The sequence below is a fragment of the Equus asinus genome, chromosome 25, assembly GCF_041296235.1.
Source record: "Equus asinus isolate D_3611 breed Donkey chromosome 25, EquAss-T2T_v2, whole genome shotgun sequence".
Taxonomy (NCBI): Eukaryota; Metazoa; Chordata; class Mammalia; order Perissodactyla; family Equidae; genus Equus; species Equus asinus.
The window spans coordinates 46,254,362-46,274,281 of NC_091814.1; the positions used below are offsets into that span (position 1 = coordinate 46,254,362).

Genomic DNA, 19,920 nt, shown 5'->3' on the forward strand with positions numbered 1-19,920 from the left:
CAACATTCCTAAAGTTAGACTCAGATGAAGGTTAACTGGCTAAATGTCAGCCTGGCCTAAGAATCTAGTACCAATAGCTTTTAGTTCTATTATTGATTCTCTTAATAAATGCTGCCTCACCAAAGTAATGGATAGTATTGTGTGGAAAAATCTGGATGTTAGTGATGAAGTAAAAAACAGATTCAGAAAAGTTAGATGGTGAAGAATGAAAATTTGTTGGAAAACTCTTATTTATGTGTGTGTGTATTTTTTTCACAAGAGTGATATAAAACTTGTCTAAAAGAACTTTTTAGAGAAGCATAAAGTAAAATTCCGAACTGATAAGAAAGTACTATCGTAATTTAATGAACAGAGTTGTTTGTTTTTTAGTAGTATATAATGGTACATCCTATTATTGATATTCTTTTTTTTTTTGAGGAAGATTAGCCATGAGCTAACTGCTGCCAATACTCCTCTTTTGGCTGAGGAAGACTGGCCCTGAGCTAACTTCTGTGCCCATCTTCCTCTACTGTATACGTGGTATGCCTGCCACAGCACGGCGTGCCAAGCAGTGCCATGTCTGCACCCGGGATCCGAACCAGCAAACCCAGGCCTCTAAAGCGGAACATGCACACTTAACCGCTGCGCCACCGGGCCAGCCCCTGTTGATGACATTCTTATTGAATAAGGGATTGTATTCCTTCCCCTACTTCATTTCTTATTGCCCTGACTTCTTCTCTTGGTTTTCTATTGTGATTATATATGTCTTTGAATATATGTATCCCTGTGAAATACATATTTTTCCATGTTTTAAGTTTATATGAATTGCATTGTGGCATACGTCTCATTTTCATGTCTGTTTTCACTTGATAAAACATCTAGCCATGTTGCTCCAGGTACCTTTGGTTCATTCCTTCTGACTGTTGCATGATGTTTTTTTCCTCTGCTTTTTTTTTTTTCCCTCCCCAAATCCCCTCAGTACATAGTTGTGTATTTTAGTTGTGGGTCCTTCTAGTTGTGGCATGTGGGACGCCACCTCAGCATGGCCTGAGGAGCAGTGCCATGTCCGTGCCCAGGATCCTTAACCACTTGGCCCTGGGGCGGGCCCCCATGCATGGTGTTTTATAGTATATATCCAAGTACATTTTACTTCTCTGTCCTTGTAATTATGAGCATTAAGCCTGCCTCTAATTCCCTGCTGTCACAATGGGTATCTGGCTTGTTGCAAGTATCCTCATACATGATCTCTCTTTATAGATGTGGATGTTTTTCTTGGCTTTACACACACGCGCACCCATGCATGCACAGCCACATATATATACATAAATACATACACACATATATATGCATTTGCATATATGTATACAGACTTACTACACACATGTATACTCAGGAATATGTAGATGTATTTAGCTGTACCTATTTACATATAATCTCAAAAGTAAGATTACTGGGTCATAAGTATATGAATACTTAGTGTAGGTTGCTTGCTAGAATATCTCTGCATGGACATTCTTGTTTCTCTATATCCTCCCTAATATACTTGGAATTCCAATTTTCTAATAATTTAATGAGGATAAAGTTATTTTATTGTCTTAATGTGCATTGTTTGATTACTAGTGATTTGGAACATGCGTGTACTTGAAAGGCAGTGTGTTTTCCTCTTCTATGAATTAGGAATTGACATTCTTTCCCTTTTTTTCCTATTGGATTTTGTGTGTTGAATGTTGGTTTACAAGAAATGCTGGTATTATGGTGGTGCCGGAGACATGAACAGTACCAGGGGGTGACTTAATCCATACGTGATTTCTTCCCCCTTTTTGATGATGCCTCTGTATTGGGGGATCCATAAAAAGTTTTTGGGGTTTGTAAACATTTTGAGGGATTATATAAAATTTCAGGTATATATATAATGTTTGGCCTGGCTGCCAATTCATATACTTGCTATGCCTGTACTTTTGGTTGGGTCTTCTAGCTCATCTTCCTTGAATGCTATTGATTGGCAGAGTGGACGGGGTTCTAAATGGATTTGTTTGCAGTTTTTCCCAAAACTTGCTCTGGGTATGTTCTTGTTTATCAAAATTAGGGAGAGTTAGGGGTGTTTTGTTAGGACCTCCTCTGTATTTCTGTATTTCCTATGATAATCTTCCCTTTTTTGGGAAGGGTAGTGGTCATGAGTCCTTATATTCTTCTATTCTGTTCTACCGATTTCTGATAGGAATTCCTTGAAGTTTTTAGCTTGGGTAGATACCACTCTTCCCAAGTTTCTGTCACTGATACAGTTTTTTTCATATTCTCTTTTTGTGTATTCTACCATTTATTGCATATTATAAACCAGGAATTGTACTGAGTACTTCATAGATATTTTGTTAATCAATACAGTGATCCTATGCTATAAATATCATCTCAGTTATACAAATGAGGAAGCAGGATAACTACTTGCCCAAAGTCAGAAAGCTGTAGGTGGCATAGCTAGGATAAATTTCAGTTGAATTCCATTTTTGCTGAAACTCTTGACCTTAACTCTGGTTAAAAAGCTAGCTTTTGGTGAAAAGAATGGCGATTCTCTTCTCTAATGCACGTGTTACTCAGAAGTCATTATGTAAAAGCTGGTGGTTTAAACTGATCTGATAGTAATTTTTAGGTATTGCATGCAACTTTTAGTATTAGTGAAACATATTATATGACATATGTGGTAGTCTTGCCCGCTCTTTTTCCTTTTGTAATTTTATATTATTTTAAAATTTTATTTGTTTTTTATTGTGGTAATATTGGCTTATAATGTTATGTAAATTTCAGGTGTATGTCATTATATATTTCAGTTTCGGTGTTGATTACATCATATTCAGCACCCAAATAATAATTACAATCCATCATCATACACGTGTGCCCAATGACCCCTTTCACCTTCCTCTCTCCCCCCTTCCCTTCTGGTGATCACCAATTCAATCTCTATCATCTGTTTGTTTGTTGTTTTTTATCTTCTATTTATGAGTGAGATCATACGGTATTTGACTTTGTCCCTCGAATTTACTTTGCTCAGCATAATACCCTCAACATCCACCCATGTTGTCACAAACGGGCCAGATTTCATCCTTTTTTATGGCTGAGTAGTAGTCCATTGTGTATATATACCACATCTTCTTTATCCATTTGTCCCCTGGTGAACACCTAGGGTGCTTCCAAGTCTTGGCTATTGTGAATAATGCTGCAGTGAACATAAGGGTGCATATATTTTTACACATTTGTGTTTTCATGTTCTTTGGAAAAATACCTAGCAGTAGAATAGCTGGATCGTATGGTAGTTCTATTCTTAATTTTTTGAAGAATCTCCATACTGTTTTCCATAGTGGCTACACTAGTTTACACTCCCACCAGCAGTGCAGAGAGTTCCCTTTTCTCCACATCCTCTCCAGCACTTGTTATGTCCTGTCTTGTTAATTAGAGCCATTCTGACAGGTGTGAGGTGATACTGTAGTTTTGATTTGCATTTCCATGGTAATTATGATGTTGAATATCTTTTCACGTGCCTGTTGACCATCTGTATATCTTCTTTGGGGAAGTGTCTGTTCAGATCTTTTGCCCATGTTTTAATTGGGTTGTTAGTTTTTTTGTTGTTGAGATATATGAGTTCTTTATATATTTTGGATATTAAACCCTAATCAGTTATATGATTTGCAGATATCTTCTCCCAATTGTTGGGTTCTCTTTTTGTTTTGTTTTTGATTTCCCTTGCTATGCAGAAGCTTTTTAGTTTGATATAGTCCCATTTGTTTATTTTTTTCTGTTGTTTCCCTTGCCTGGTCAGACATGATACTTGAAAATATGCTGCTAAGACTAGTCTCAAAGAGCATACTGCCTATGTTTTCTTTTAGAAGTTTAATGGTCTTACGTTTAAGTCTTTAATCTGTTTTGAGTTAATTTTTGTGTATGGTGTAAGATAATGGGCTACTTTCATTCTTTTACATGTGGCTGTCCAGTTTTCCCAACACCATTTATTGAAGAGACTTTCCTTTCTCAATTGTATGTTCTTGACTCCCTTGTTGAAAATTAGCTGTCCATTGATGTATGGGTTTACTTCTGGGCTCTCAATTCTGTTCCATTGATCTGTGTGTCTGTTTTTGTGCCAGTACCATGCTGTTTTGGTTACTATAGCTTTGTAGTATATTTTGAAATCAAGGAGTATGATACCTCCAGCTTTGTTCTTTTTTCTCAGGATTCTTTTGGCTATTCGGGGTCTTTTGTTGTTTCATGTAAATTTTGGAATTCTTTGTTCTATTTCTGTGAAAAATGTTGTTGGAACTTTGGTAGGGATTGCATTGAATCTGTAGATTCCTTTAGTAAGTATGGATATTTCAACTATGTTAATTCTTCCAATCCAAGAGCATGGAATATCTTTCTGTTTCTTTGTGTCTCCTATTTCTTTGCACAATGTTTTATAGTTTTCAGTGTACAGATCCTTCACCTCTTTGGTTGAGTTTATTCCTAGGTATTTTATTCCTTTTGTTGCAATTGTAAATGGGATTGTATTCTTAATTTCTCTTTCTGCTGCTTCGTTGTTAGTGTATAGAAACACAACTGGTTTTTGTATGTTGATTTTGTACCCTGCAACTTTACTATAGTTGTTGATTATTTCTATTAATTGTCTGATGGATTCTTTAGTTTTCTATATATAAAATTATGTTATCTGCAAACAGCAAGAGTCACACTTCTTCATTTCCTATTTGGATTCCTTTTATTCCTTTTTCTTGCCCAATTGCTCTGGCCAAACTGTCCAGTACAATGTTGAATAAGAGTGGTGAGAGTGGGCACCCTTGTCTTATTTCTATTCTCAGAGGGATGGCATTCATTTTTTGCCCATTGAGTATGACGTTGGCTGTGGGTTTGTCATTTATGGCCTTTATTATGTTGAGGTACTGTCCTTCTATACCAATTTTTAAAAGAATTTTTATCATAAATGGATGTTGGATCCTGTCAAATGCTGTCTCTGCATTTATTGAGATGATCGTGTGATTTTTATTCCTCGTTTTGTTAATGTGGTGTATCACATTGATTGATTTGTGGATGTTGAACCAACCCTGTGTCCCTGGTATATATCCCACTTGATCATGGAGTGTATGATCCTTTTGATATATTGCTGTATTCGGGTTGCCAATATTTTGTTGAGGAGTTTTGTATCTCTGTTCATCAGCGATTTTGGCCTATAGTTTTCCTTTTTGCATTGTCCTTCTCAGGCTTTGGTATCAGGGTGATATTGGTCTCGTAGAATGTGTTAGAAAAGTGTTCCATCTTCCCCAATTTTTTTGGAATAGTTTGAGAAGCATAGGTATTAAATCTTCTTTGAATGTTTGGCAGAATTCTCCAGGGAGGCCATCTAGTCCTGGACTTTTATTTTTTGGGAGGTTTTTGATTACTGTCTCGATTTCTTTACTTGTTATCTATTTCTTCTTCATTCAGCTTTGGGAGGTTGTAAGTGTCTAAGAATTTATCCACTTCTTGTAGATAGTCCAGTTTGTTAACATATAGCTTTTCATAGTATTCTGTTAGAATCTTTTGTTTTTCTGTGGTAGCCGTTGTAATTTCTCCTCTTTCATGTCTGATTTTATTTATTTGAGCTTTTTCTCTTTCTTCATGAGTCTTGGTAAGGATTTGTCAATTTTGTTTATCTTCTCAAAGAAACAGCTGTTTGTTTCACTGATCCTTTTTACTGTCGTTTTTGTTTCAGTTTCATTGAAGCTGATTTTTATTATTTCACTCCTCCTGCTGACTTTGTTTGTTCTTCTTTTTCTCATTCTGTTAGGTGTAGTTTGAGAATGCTTATTTGGGATTTTCTTGTTTGTAGGCCTGCGTTGTGATGAAGTTCCCTCTTAGGACCACTTTTGCTGTTTCCCATATGAGTTGGTATGGTATGTTTTCATTTTCATTTGTCTCCAGATATTTTTTGGTTTCTCCTTTAATTTCTTCAATGATCTGTTGGTTGTTCAGTAGCATGTTTTTGTTTTTTTGAGGAAGATTAGTCCTGAGCTAACTGCTGCCAATCCTCCTCTTTTTGCTGAGGAAGACTGGCCCTGAGCTAACATCCATGCCCATCTTCCTCTACTTTATATGTGGGACGCCTACCACAGCATGGCTTTTGCCAAGCGGTGCCATGTCCACACCCGGGATCCGAACCAGTGAATCCTGGGCCGCCGAGAAGTGGAATGTGCAAATGTAACCACTGCGCTACCGGGCTGGCCCCTCAGTAGCATGTTTAGTCTCCACATCTTTGTCTCTTTCTTAGCTTTTTTCTTGTAGTTAATTTCTAGTTTCATAGCATTGTGGTTGGAAAAGATGCTTGTTATTATTTCAATCTTGTTAAATTTATTGAGGCTTACCTTGTTTCCCAGCATATGGTCTATCCTTGAGTATGTTTCATGCATACTTGAGAAGAATGTGTATTCTGTTTTTGGATGGAGTGTTCTGTATATATCTGTTAAGTCCATCTGGTCTAGTTTTCATTTAATTCCACTGTTTCCGTATTGGTTTTCTGTCTGGATGATCTGTCCATAGATGTAAGTGGTGTGTTGAGGTCCCGTACTATTATTGTATCATTGTTAATAATTGTAAATAACTCCTTTTAGGTTTGTTAATAGTTACTTTATGTACTTTGGTGCTTCTGTGTGGGGTGCATAGATATTTATATAAGTGTTATGTCTCCTTGGTGGAGTGTCCCTTTTATCATTATATACTGCTCTTTTTCTCTCTTTACCTGTTTTATCTTGAAGTCTACTTTGTCTGAAGAATGGCAACACCTGCTTTCTTTTGTTTGCCATTAGCTTGGAGTGTTGTCTTCTATCCCTCCACTCTGTGCCTCTGTTTGTGTTTAGAGCTGAGATGTGTTTCCTGGAGGCAACTTTCCTGGAGCTTTTTGCTCCATTTTGCTTCTCTTCTTCCTCTTGACTACCTATAATCCTTATGTTGCATTTCCTAACTGAATTGGATCTTTCTTGGAGAATTTCTTCATTTCTTTTTAGTCTTAGTTCATCCTCCTCATCTGTCTGAAGCATTTCTGTATTTCTCTTCTCAGTATTGCTGATGCATTCCTCCATAATATCAGCTTTATTGTTCAGGGAATCCATATTCTTGTTTATCTCTCATTGTGTTTTTCATCTCCACTATTTCTGATTGGTTCTTCTTTATAGTTTCAGTTGGTTTTGTGAAGCAGCTCCTGAAGTTTATTGAACTTCTATCTGTATGTTCTTGCAACTTGTTGAGTTTTTTTATGGTAGCTATTTTGAATTCTCTGTCACTTAGATTATAGATATCTGTGTCTTTAGGATTAATTTATGGGTAATTGTCATTTTCTTTCTCTTCTGGAGATTTAATATAGTTTTTCATTCTGCTATACATCTTGGATTTGTGCTTCCACATTGTGGTAGTATTTGATTGCTGCTTCCACCTCCCGCCACTGGGTGGGGGTCAAGAGCTGTATATTCTGAACCTGCCACAATCCGTGGCACAGCTCCCAGCTGCAGAAATGGGTTACCAGGCTAGGGGGAGGGGCACTTTCTTTTCCCTGTCCAATCTTGGGGACTTTTTGCTCTGCCCTCACTATCTGCTCTCCTGGAGCATTAGCTTGATGAAGACTCCCTTGCAATAGCTAGTGACCTCTGTGTAGGGCTTTCTTTCCCCTGGGCTGTGAGGGACCTCAGAGGGCAGTGATGTTCCCGCGGAGGGCTGTCCGCCTCTCTTCTTTCCTCTCGAAGCTATGTGCAGTCTCTTGGTTGCTGTCCTTCAGGAGGAAGAGAAGATTTCTCTTACCTCATTCCACATTCTCAGTTGGGGGGGTGCTCTTGGACCTCTGCCTTCTGATGTATGGCTGCATGGGTCTCTCAGACGTCTTTTGTGTTGTGTGGATGTCCCCTGTTGGAATGTGAGTGTCCTTTTTCTTGTATCTTATAGGGGAGAATTTATGGAGAGAGCTCACTCCTCTATGATGCTCACATCACTCTGTTCAGTAGCATCTTGTTTAATCTCCACATTTTAGTGGCCTTTCCCATTTTCTTCCTGAGGTCGATTTCTAGTTTCATACTGTTGTGGTCAGAAAAGATGCTTAGTATTATTTCATTCTTCTTAAATTTATTGAGACTTGTTTTGTGGCCTAATATGTGATCTGTCCTGGAGAATGTTCCATGTGAGTTTGAAAAAAAAGGCATATTCTGCAGTTTTTGGATGGAGTGTTTTGTATATATCTACGCAGTCTGTCTGGTCTAATGTATCATTTAAGGCCAATGTTTCCTTATTGATCTTCTGTTTGGATGATCTATCCATTGGTGTAAGTAAGGTGTTAAAGTCTCCTACTATTATCATATGCTGTTTGTTTTTCCTTTTATGTCTGTTTATGATTGCTTTGTATATTTAGGTGCTCTAATGTTGGGTGCATAGATATTTACAAGTGTTATAGCCTCTTGTTGGACTGTTCCTTTTATCATTATGTAGTGCCTTTCTTTCTCTCCTACTACAACTTTTGTTTCAAAAAATGTCATTTAGTCTGATATAAGTATTGCTACCCTCGCTTTGTTTTCTTTGCCGTTTGCATGGAATATCTTTTTCCATTACTTACTTTCAGTTTTTGAGCATCTTTAGGTCTGAAGTGTGTCTCTTGTGTCCAGCATACGGATGCGCTTTTGTTTCTTTTACACTCGTCCACCCTATGCCTTTTGACTGGAGATTTATTTCATTTTTTTCTGATAATTTTCTTATACCTATTTGTGGTCTTCTCCATTTTTTTTTCTTTTGAGGATGACTAGCCCTGAGCTAACATCTGCTGCCAATCCTCCTCTTTTTGCTGAAGAAGACTGTCCCTGAGCTAACATCCGTGCCCATATTCCTCTATTTTTCGTGTGGGACGCCAACTACAGCATGGCTTGCCAAGTGGTGCCGTGTCCACACCCGGGATCTGAACCGGTGAATCCAGATCCACTGAAGCAGAATGTGCACACTTAACCACTGCGCCACTGGGCTGACCCCTATGGTGTTTTCTTTTCCACTTAAATACGTCCCTTTAGCATTTCTTGTGAGGCTGGTTTCTTGGTGATAAACTCCTTTAGTTTTTTCTGTTCTGGGAAATTTTTGATCTCTCCTTCCCTTCTGAGTGGTAGCCTTTCTGGGTAGAGTATTTTCGGCTGTAGATTTTTTTCCTTTCAGCACTTTAGATATATCATACCACTCCCTTCCAGCCTGTGAGGTTTCTACTGAGAAGTCAGCTGATAGCCTTACTGGGTTTCCTTTGTGTGTAACTTATTGCCTTTCTCTTGTGGCTTTTAGGATTTTCTGTTTATCTTTAATTCTTGACATTTTAATTAAAATGTTTCTTGGTGTGAACTTCTGGGTTTATCTTGTTTGGTGCTCTCTGTGCTTCCTGTACATGGATGATGTTCTCTTCCTTAAGAACGTTTTCAGTTGTTATTTCTTCAAACAGATTCTCTGTCCCTTTGTTCTCTCTTTTCCTGAACACCAATAATATCAATGTTAGCATGCTTGATGTTGTCCCAGAGGTCCCTTAGACTGTACTCGTACTTTTTAATCCTTTTTTCTTCTGTCTGTTCAGTTTTGGTGATTTTCTCTAGTTTTTCCTCCAGCTCACTGGTCTGTTCTTCTGTATCATCGGCTCTGCTCTTGAGTTTCTCTAGTGAATTTTCCATTTCCAGTATTATATTCTTCACTTCTGATTTGTTCTTTCTTATATTTGCCAATTCTTTTTTGATGTTCTCACAGAGTTCATCCATTCTTCTCCCAAGATCAGTGAGCACCCTCATGACTATTGGCTTATACTGTTTTTCAGGTAGATTGTTTATCTCTTCGTTTTGCTTATTTCTTTTTTCGGGTTTTGTCCTGTTCCTTTACTTGGAATGTATTCCTTTGCCTCCTCATTTTGCCTCTTTCTCTGTACTTATATCTATGTATTGGGTAGATCAGCTATGTATCCCAATCTTGGAGAGGTGGCCTTATGTAAGGGATGTCTTATGAGGCCCAGCAGTGTTCTTCCCTCTCGTCACCAGTTCCAAATGTTTCAGGAGTGTCCCTGTGTTGGCTGTGTGTATATTTCTGTTGTGGCAGGGTTGCTCTTGCTGCAGGTGGCTGGGGAGGCTAGGCTGTCCCCTTGGCTGGCTGTTTGTAATGCTCAGCTGCATGTGGCTGCTGTGAACCAGTTGCTTTATCGGGTATGGGAAGCCCCAGCACTTTTGGCCTCATTGCACATTTCTGTTGCATTTTTTCTGTTACATAAGTAGGTCTTCAACGTGGCTGGTTGCTAGGCTCAGGGGCTTAGAGTTGGTGTAGGCCCCAGGCCTGTAAGGCTGTGGTTAGCTCTCTCAGGATTGCAGCTGTGTGGGGCTGGCATCAGGCACAGGACCACCCAGTTGTTTCAGGCTTTGGGAGGTCAGGCCAATCCCCTGTGTGACTCTTTGAGTAGTACAAGTCTGCTGTAGCTGACAAGCCCCACTGCCCACAGCACCAGACACCCTGTCAACCTAGTCCTACCCCCTGCCTGCGCCCTGACCCAGACCCAGATGTTTCACTGCAGAAGCCCCACACACTCCACCAATGCAGGCCCTCTCCTTCCCCACAGAATCTTCTGCCCTGCAGAGGTTCCAGGTACCCCACCTCTTTGGGCACACAAGTTGCCCCTTGGCTTGCAGTTGGTTGGGGCTAGTCCCTAGGGTGGGCTCCCAGCCCTAGCTGAACTGGATTAAATCGGTGCTCTAGTAGGTGGGGTAGACCCTTGGGCTGACAGGTCAGGGGAAGAACTCCAATTGCATCTGCCAGTATCTGTGTCAGCAAGCCCATACTAGGTCAGAATGATTGCTGCTGCCAATGTCTCAGTCCCTTGAGAGGTCTCACCTCTTACCAAGATGCACCGAAAGCCTGTCAAGTGAGTCTCTGTTTACCAAAGGACTGTGTGTCTTTCTTTTTGGTGATTTTAGGTTACTTTCTGAAATGGCTGAATTTGCTTGTGGGCCCTTTGAGAGCAGGCTTTTCTTTCCCCTTATGTCTGATAGGTTTTCTGGGAGCATTCCCTGTTGTAGTTAATAACTAGCAAGGCCAGATATAATGACAGTCTTCTTTGTTGTGCTGAGTCCAGAAGCTGCTTATTGTGGTAATGCTCCCCAGCTCAGGTCCCCCACTCCTCCAGAGAGGGCTGTGTACCTTAAGATTGCTTCCAGCTGGCTGTGAAGCACCATGGCTTGAAGGTGCCTTTTTTCTCTCCAGAAGGGAATTTTTGCCTCTTTCACCTCAGTCAGCACTGTCCTTTGTTGTCAGCGTTTTTATTAGCCAGTTTTCATTTCTCTTTCCAGGGGTAATTGTTCCAAGAATTGTTGTAAACTTCTCATGTCCATGGGAGGAGGTGAGTTCAGATTGTGCTTACACTGCCATCTTGAGACCGTCTTCCCTTTTTTAAAGAGAAACTAATAGTGATAGAGCTCTATTTGAAATAAACTTACTTTCAGTTCTACTTTTGAAGTCAAAATCCCTGATTCATTTTTGTCTCATAACCAACATCTGATTCATAGCAAACCAAAGCTGTACCTTCAAATCATATCTATAATCTGATGATTTATCACCAACCCAACTGCTACCACCCTAATTTAATCCAACAACATTTCTCACCTGGGTCATTATATAATAGCTTCTATCTTTACCTTTTTTTTTGTTCCCTTTTAGTTTCTTCTTTTAGTCTCCTTTCAACATATAAGGTAGAATGATCTGGTTCACTACTTTATGAAATCATGTCACTTCTCTGTTCCAGATTCTTCAATGAGTGCCTGTTTTATTCACTGTAAAAGTCAAAGTCCTTAACATGATTTTAAAGGGTTTTTTTGATATGGCTCCTTAATATATCTCTGGCCTCGTCTTCTACTATTTTCCCACTTGCTTATCCTCCTTTATATTGACCACCTTGCTAATCTTTGAACACGGCAGATATACTCCTACCTCAGGACCTTTGTACTTGCTCTTACTGCTGAGTTGCTGTTCCCCCAGATTTCTGTGTAGAACATTTCCCTACTACCTTGAAGTAGTTACTCAACTGTCTTCTCATTGAGGCTTCTCTGACTTCCCTGTCTAACCCAATCCAACACTTCTTATCTCCCTTCCCTGCTTAATTTTTTCCTCTTCTCCTTTATCACTATCCAACGTTACTATATAATGTCTTTCTTGTCTTGTATTGTCTGTCTTTTCACTAGATTCTAGAAGCATGAAGGGGTTTTTGTTTGTTTTATTCACTTTTGTGTCCTTGGTGTCTAGAACAGTGTCTTGTGTGTAGTCAGTACCTAGTATATGATTTGTTGAATGTATGAATGTTTAAAGAAATTTTCTGAGAGACTATTGATAAGTATTCACAATTGATTCATTCTGGGTGCTAGTGTCAACCTAAAATGTCATTGGTGGCTCTGAACTGAGAGATCAGTCAGTTTAGACATTTTGCATCTTGCTTCTAAGCTTCATTTAATGCAGTGTAAAACAGAGATGTGACGGTATTGTTATTAAACTGATAAACATATTTACTCTGGAAACAGAAAGATCTCTTTCCCCAAATCTTAAAAATGCTTTATTTGAGGTAGCGTTTAAAAGGTTGGTGTGTTGGGGCCAGTCCCGTGGCTGAGTGGTTGGGTTCGCGTGCTCCGCTTCGGCGGCCCAGGGTTTCACCAGTTCGGATCCTGGGCGCAGACATGGCACCGCTCATTGAGCCATGCTGGAGTGGTGTCCTGCATGCCACAACTGGAGGGACCTACAACTAAAGAAGTACAACTCGGTACTGGGGGGCTTTGGGGAGAAAAAGAAAAAGAAAATCTTTAAAAGGTTGGTGTGTTAACAGAAGACTTTTTGTGGAAGACAATTTGGATGTTTCCTGTTGTCCATGTAAAAATTAAGTTTCAGAAATTAATCAGTATTGGTACTTCAGAGTTTCGTCCAAGGAGTTTTTTTAAATCAAAATAATATATGTAGTAATTAAGATTGTGTGGTATTGGCAAAACAATAGACAGATCAGTATTACACAATAGAGAGCCCAGAAATAGACCTACATAGATATAGTCAACTGATCTTTGACAAAGGAGCAAAAGTGATGGAGAGAGGATAATCTTTTCAACAAATGGTGCTGGAACAATTGGATACCCCCATGCAACAAAATGAATCTAGACACAGACCTTATACCGTTCACCAAAATTAACTCAAAGTGTATCACATACCTAAATGTAAAAGGCAAAACTATGCACACTCCTAGAAGATAACTTAGGGAAAATCTAGATAACCTTCAGTTTGGTAATGACTTTTTAGAAATTTACTCAAAATGTATCACACACCAAAATGTAAAATGCAAAACTATAAAACTCCTAGAAGGTAACATAGGGGAAATCTAAATAACCTTGAGTTTGGTAATGGCTTTTTACATATAACACTGCTGGCCTGATATTTGAAAGGATCAATAAACAGAACTTCTTTAAAATTAAAAATTTCTACTCTTCATGAGACACTGTCAAGAGAATAAGATAAGCCACAGATTTGGAGAAAATATTTGCAAAAGGTGTATCTCATAAAGGAATTTTATCTAAAACATACCAAGAACTCTTAAAACTCAACAATAAGAAAACAACCCAATTAAAAAAACGGACAAAATACCTCAACAGACACCTTACCAAAGAAAATATACAGATAGCAAATGTGCATGTGATAAGATGCTGCATATCATATGTCATCAGGGAAATGCACATCACTGTATACCTATTAGAAAGGCTAAAATCCAGATCACTGACAACACCAAATGCTAAGGAGGATGTGGAGCAACAGGAGCTCTCTTTTTGTTGGTTGGGATGAATAATGGTACAGCCACTTTGGAAGACCGTTTAGTGGTTTCTGTAAAAGTTAAACCTACTCTTACCATACCATTCAATGATTGCACTCCTTGGTATTTACCCAAAGGAGTTGAAAACTTATGTCCACACAAAAACCTGCACATGGATGTTCGTATCAGCTTTGTTCACACTTTACAAATATTGGAAGCACCCAAGTTGTCCTTTAGTAGATAAGTGGATACATAAACTGTGGTACATCCAGACAATGGAATACAATTCAATACTAAAAACAAATGAGCTATCAAGCCATGAAAAGACATGGAGGAACCTTAAATGCATATTACTAAGTGGAAGAAGCCAATCTGAAAAGCTTATGTATTATATGAGCCCAACTATATGACTTTTAGGAAAAGACAAAACTGTGGAAACCAGAAAAGATCAGTGGTTGTGAATAAGGGGAGAGAGATGAATAGGCAGAGCACATAGGATTCTTAGGGTAGTGAAAATAATCTGAATGGTATTATAAAGATAGATGTATGTCATTATACATTTCTTCAAACCCATAGAACGTACAACACCAAGAGTGAACCCTGAGGTAAACTACCGACTTTGGGTGATTATGATGTGTCAATGTGGGTTCATCCTTGGTTAAAAAAAGTGTACCATTCTGGTGAGTGATGTTGATAATAGGGGAGGCTGTGCACGTGTCGGGGCAGGGGATATATGGGAAATCTCTGTACTTTCTTTTCAATTTTGTTGTAACCCTAAAACTGCTCTAGATAAATAGAGTGTTAAAAAAGGGGGAGTGCCTAATAAATGTTGCTCCACTCAGGGTTCTGAGCCTTAAGATATCTGCCTGGGCACCCAGTGTCCAACTGTGCTTGTGAAATAAAATCTGTCCATCCCAGATCTGCTCTTCGTCATCGTTCAGCCACAGAGGAGCTTGCACAGCTCATTCACATGCAGGAGGCAGCCTGAGAGCTTCCTCCTTAACGCCATCAAGCCAGGAGCAAGATGGACTTTGTTTCAGAAGAAAAATTACTGAATCCCCACGTTTAGGAGACTTCTCTTCTCAGTCTAGCAGAGTGAAGGCTAACAAAACCAACACAGTCTAAGCCTACACACTATACGTGGTGAAGCTGAGCTTGTGCAACGTTGAGATTTTATAACTTTTTTATAACCTCACATGCTAAGATGGTATTTATGCCCAGGAAGTTTTTCTTGAAGGATGGGTGAATTTTCATTTACAGTTTAAGTGTCGTGTATCACCAATAAAGATTCGATTTGTATGCCAGTAACAGAAAACTTGATAAATACTGACTTAAGCAAGTGAGGATTTATTTTTCTCATGTAATGTGAAGTCCAGAGATAGGCAGTCCATGGCTGATGCAACTGCTCAAAGGATGTCATCATCAAAAGCTATCTTCCTAGCTTATGGTTTTTGTCTTTATGGTGACAAGATGGCTGTTGTAGCTCTGGAGACTTCAGTTTTTGGAAGGAAGAAGAGGGAAAGATAAAGGGAAGTCTCTTTTTACGAGGTTTTGCATTTTTCTGGTAGACAGTGCCCTCTCAGAGATTGATCACTACATTTTGTTGGCCAGAACTGTCATAGTTGGTATGACTTGGTATTTAACTTACAGTATCTGGAAGTAGTGTAGAGTAGTGGTTAAGAGCATGGACCTGAGGGGCCAGCCCGGTGGCATAGCAGTTAAGTTCGTGTGCTCTGCTTTGGTGGCCCTGGGTTCACTGGTTCGGATCCCGGGCGCGGACATGTGCGCTGCTTATCAAGCCATGTGACAGGCGTCTCACATGTAACGTAGAGGATGATGGGCACAGATGTCAGCTCAGGGCCAGTTTTCCTCAGCAAAACGAAAAGGATTGGCAGCAGATGTTAGCTGAGGGCTAATCTTCCTCAAAAACATGATAAACTCATTTTTTAAAAACAAGAATGTGGACCTGAGTTTGAAAATTGGCTGTGTTATTTCCTAGCTATGTAATTTTAATACCTCTTGTGCTTCAATTTCTCAACTATAAAATGGGTCTAGTAATAGGTACCTACCAACACTTTGTTGTTGAAAGGATTAAATGAGTTAATATTTGTTAGTGCTATTTTAAGTATTAGCTATTATTACCATTTTCATTATCTAGAACTATTGAAATTAGAATTGTAGATTTATCACACAAGAAATTAATTTTCTTTGATATAGGAAATAAAAGAAAGCATTTAGATTAGCAGATCTGGGCAGGTGCTTTTGAGTGCAAGGATGGTTGAAGAAGATGGTAGAACTTTCTTAGGGACTCTCCTGATTGCCTTGTACTATTAAAAATTATGGGTGATGGGGCCGGCCCAGTGGCGCAGCAATTAAGTGTACACGTTCCTCTTCGGCGGCCCAGGGTTCCCTGGTTCGGATCCTGGGTGCAGACATGGCACCGCTTGGCAGGCCATGCTGTGGTAGGCGTCTCACATATAAAGTGGGGGAAGATGGGCATGGATGTTAACTCAGGGCCAGTCTTCCTCAGCAAAAAGAGGAGGATTGGCTGCAGTTAGCTCAGGGCTAATCTTCCTCAAAAAAAAAAATTATGAGTGAGTTAAAGTATTAGGGCCATTTTAACTTATCCATTTAATTCATCTTAGAGCTTGATGGGCCTTACATCTTGAACAGATTGGCATTTTACCAGCAATCCTCTAATGTTCATTCAGCTCAATAGAAATTCCATCTCTCATTGATAGAATGTTTGAAGACTTAGCTATGTATTGAAACATAATTTTGTTGGTGGTGTTATTGGCCTTTTTCAGTTTGTAATTACTTCACTTAAAAAAAATGTATCAATTTTTTTCTATTTTCTTTTTAGCCCTATCTGCTTTGATATGATTGAGGAAGCATACATGACGAAATGTGGCCACAGCTTTTGGTAAGATGATTTTGTTTTAGCGAAATTGTCTTTTGGCAGTTTTTAACTTGTGTGTAAATGGAGCCTGTAAGAAGTTAGTTTTTTAAGTAATTTTGGTCATCTTTTAATCATATTATTTCTTTGACATATCCTTACAGGTTCAGCAGCTCAAGGCAGTTAGCACATGGTTGGTGCATAATTTCTGTGAAATACTTAGATTTACCATTGGCTTTACAGATGGATTTTAAAATTTTCGCGTTTGTTAATTGTTAAAGAGCTTTGACTGCTGTTTTAGAAAATTGAGGGGTTGCTGGGTCATCAGAACAAAGCACGTAGTCCCTGCGAAGCACTGTTAACGCACTTGTGGGGCTAGATGTGAGGCCCAGTAAAGCAGGCTAGAAAGTCATTGGGAAAGGATATAGAGGATTAAAGATTGTGTGTTCTCTTCTTTAACACTTTCTCAGTTATATGTCACATTAATCTGTATATTATAAAGGTGTTTTAGTTGTGGTAAAATACACATAACGTAAAATTTACCATCTTAACCATTTTTACCATCTTAACCATTTTTAATTTAGGTAGTGTTAAGTATGTTCACATTGTTGTGCAATCAATCTCCAGAACTTTTTCATTTTACAAAACTGAAACTCTATATCCATTAGACAACAGCTCCCCATTTTCTCCTCCCCGAAGTCAGTCATCATTCTACTTTGTGTTTCTGTGAATTTGACTACTCTGGATAACCTCATATAGGTGGAATCAAATGGTGTACATCATTTTGTGACTGGCTTATTTCACTTAACATAATGTCCTCCAGATTTATCCACGTTGTAGCATGTGTCAAAATCTCTTTCCTGGGGCCGGCCCCATTGGCAGAGTGGTTAAGTTCGCGTGGCTCCGCTTCAGCAGCCCAGAGTTTCACAGGTTCGGATCCTGGGCGCTGACATGGCACCGCTCATCAGGCCATGCTGAGGCGGTGTCCCACATAGCACAACCAGAAGGACCTACAACTAAAAATATATACAACTATGTACTGGGGGGGCTCTGGGGAGAAGAAGGAAAAATAAAATCTTAAAAAAAATTTTCTTTCCTTTTTAAGGCTAAATACTATTCCCTTGCGTGTATGTATTTTGTCCATTCATTGGTTGATGGACACTTGTGTTGCTTTTACCTCTTAACTATTGTTAATGGTGCTGCTTTGAACATTGGTATATAAATAAATCTTCTTGAGACCTTGCTTTCAGTTCTTTTGTTTTTTGAGGAAGATTAGCCCTGAGCTAACATCTGCTGCCAATCCTCCTCTTTTTTGCTGAGGAAGACTGGCCCTGAGCTAACATCCGTGCCCATCTTCCTCTACTTTATATGTGGGATGCTTGCCACAGCATGGCATGCAAACGGTGCCATGTCCGCAGCCGGGATCCGAACCGGGGAATCCCGGGCCGCTGAAGCGGAACGTGCACACTTAAGCACTGCGCCACCAGGCTGGCCCCGTTTTCAGTTCTTTTGGCTGTATATCCAGAAGCAGAATTGCTGGATCAAGTGGTAATTCTCTGTTTAATTTTTTGAGGAACCTCCATACTGTTTTCCATGGCTGCAGTTACTATCTTACATTCCCACCAACAGTGCACGAGGGTTCTTATTTTTCTACATCCTCGCCAACACTTATTTTCTGTTTTATTTTTAATAGTAGCCATCCTAATGAGTAAGTAATCTGTGTATGTTTAATTCTTTTTGTTTGTTCATTTACTTATTTTTTGATTGAGATGGTATATTCTGCTTGCAATCAATCATCTTCATAAATTATTGTTGGTATATTATTTTAATCTTAGTATTTCTATTGTGTTCTAATAGTCCTTACATTCTGATTCTTGTTGGAGTAAGACCCATAATTTTATACAGAAGTTGAATAGTTGAAGATGCTGTCTAGTAGGTTGATATCCATTAATTAGGAAGAGTACTAGGTGTTAATCAGCAGTCTGTAAGTACTTTAGTTTGATTTGGAGCGTGATGCTTCATTGATAGGTATATCCAATCTGCTAGTCATTTAAAAAAGAAGTTTAGATTAAAAATAGCTTTCTTAGCTTGCATCATCTATGTTCTTTATTAAAATAAAAGTTATTAAAGTGGTAAGAGCAGTATGTATACTCTTGGCTGCAAAAGCTACTTTTATTGTAACAGAAAGACGTAGTGTGAAATGTAAATGTCTTCCTTCCCTTAGCCTTTCTTGTCCACCTCCTCAAAGGTTCTTACTGGTGAGGAATGATTGTGTATTCCTTTAGAATCTTTCTGCTGGTGTTTTAAAAAAGGCCATCTTGTCTGGTATATCATTGCATTGAGATTATTACGGTTCATGAATCACTTTCTGCTGTGTATTGCTACTGAAACTTCGGTCATGTGGGTCTTTGTTTTAGGCTGTTGCGTGCATGCTCTTGTTCTTTTCAGGCTGATTGTTTAGCAGTAGTGTTCTCTTTGGTCCTTAATTGATCCAGCACCTTAGCATTCCGTAGGAAACCATGTACTTCTCTTAGACACTGGATTTTGATCACTCTGAAAAATTGAGCGATGTAGAGTAGGGTTTCTCAACCTTGGTGGTATTGACATATTAGACCACATAATTCTTTGTTGTCGGTGACTATCCTGGATGTTGTAGATTGTTTAGCAGTTTCTCTTGCCTCTACCCAGGAGCAACTCCTCTCCTCCCAATTGTGACAACCAAAAATTTCTCCAGGTATTGCCAGATATCCCTTAGGGGACAAAATTGCCCTCATTTGAGAACTACGATATAGATACAGAGCTAAAAGAGCAAGCTCTTGAAGTTGGTAGACTAGAATTCTAGTTCTGGTTCTAAAACTTTACCTTGTCTGGTCACTCAACCTCTCTCTTCTGCTGCTGCACTTTACCCTGTCCTCCCATCCTCTTCCTGCTGCTTCATCTCCTTTTCTTTCACAGATTCAGAGGTGTTGAAATGTGAAACATTATAAAGTGAGGTTTTAATTTTTCCTAACTGCCTCTAACTTATATATTCTAACATATATTCACTGTGGCATTTAAAAAAGGCACTGAAGAGTCTATGTTATGAAGTGTGATAAATTACTGATTGGCTTTATAACTAGACAGGCCTGGCCTTTTCAGTGAGTCCTATAATCTTAATGATATGTCTTCAGGTCATTGTTGGAAAGCCACATTGATTTCTTAAATACTTTTTTTTCTTCAAATA

At 39.0% G+C, this 19,920-nt stretch overlaps 1 protein-coding gene across 12 annotated transcripts in view; it reads left to right on the forward strand.

Annotated features, from left to right (window-relative positions):
* Positions 1 to 19,920, forward strand: part of COP1 (COP1 E3 ubiquitin ligase) — a 237,358-nt gene that overhangs the window by 18,602 nt on the left and 198,836 nt on the right. For 10 of the 12 annotated variants that reach the window (XM_070497937.1, XM_014845336.3, XM_070497944.1 and 7 more), the window contains exon 2: positions 16,665 to 16,724. In XM_070497937.1, coding sequence (XP_070354038.1) covers positions 16,665 to 16,724 — 60 coding nt within the window. Of the gene's footprint in view, positions 1 to 5,821; positions 5,886 to 16,664; positions 16,725 to 19,920 lie in introns of those variants that run through there. The other 2 variants (XM_070497947.1, XM_070497945.1) reach the window with 2 other exon arrangements.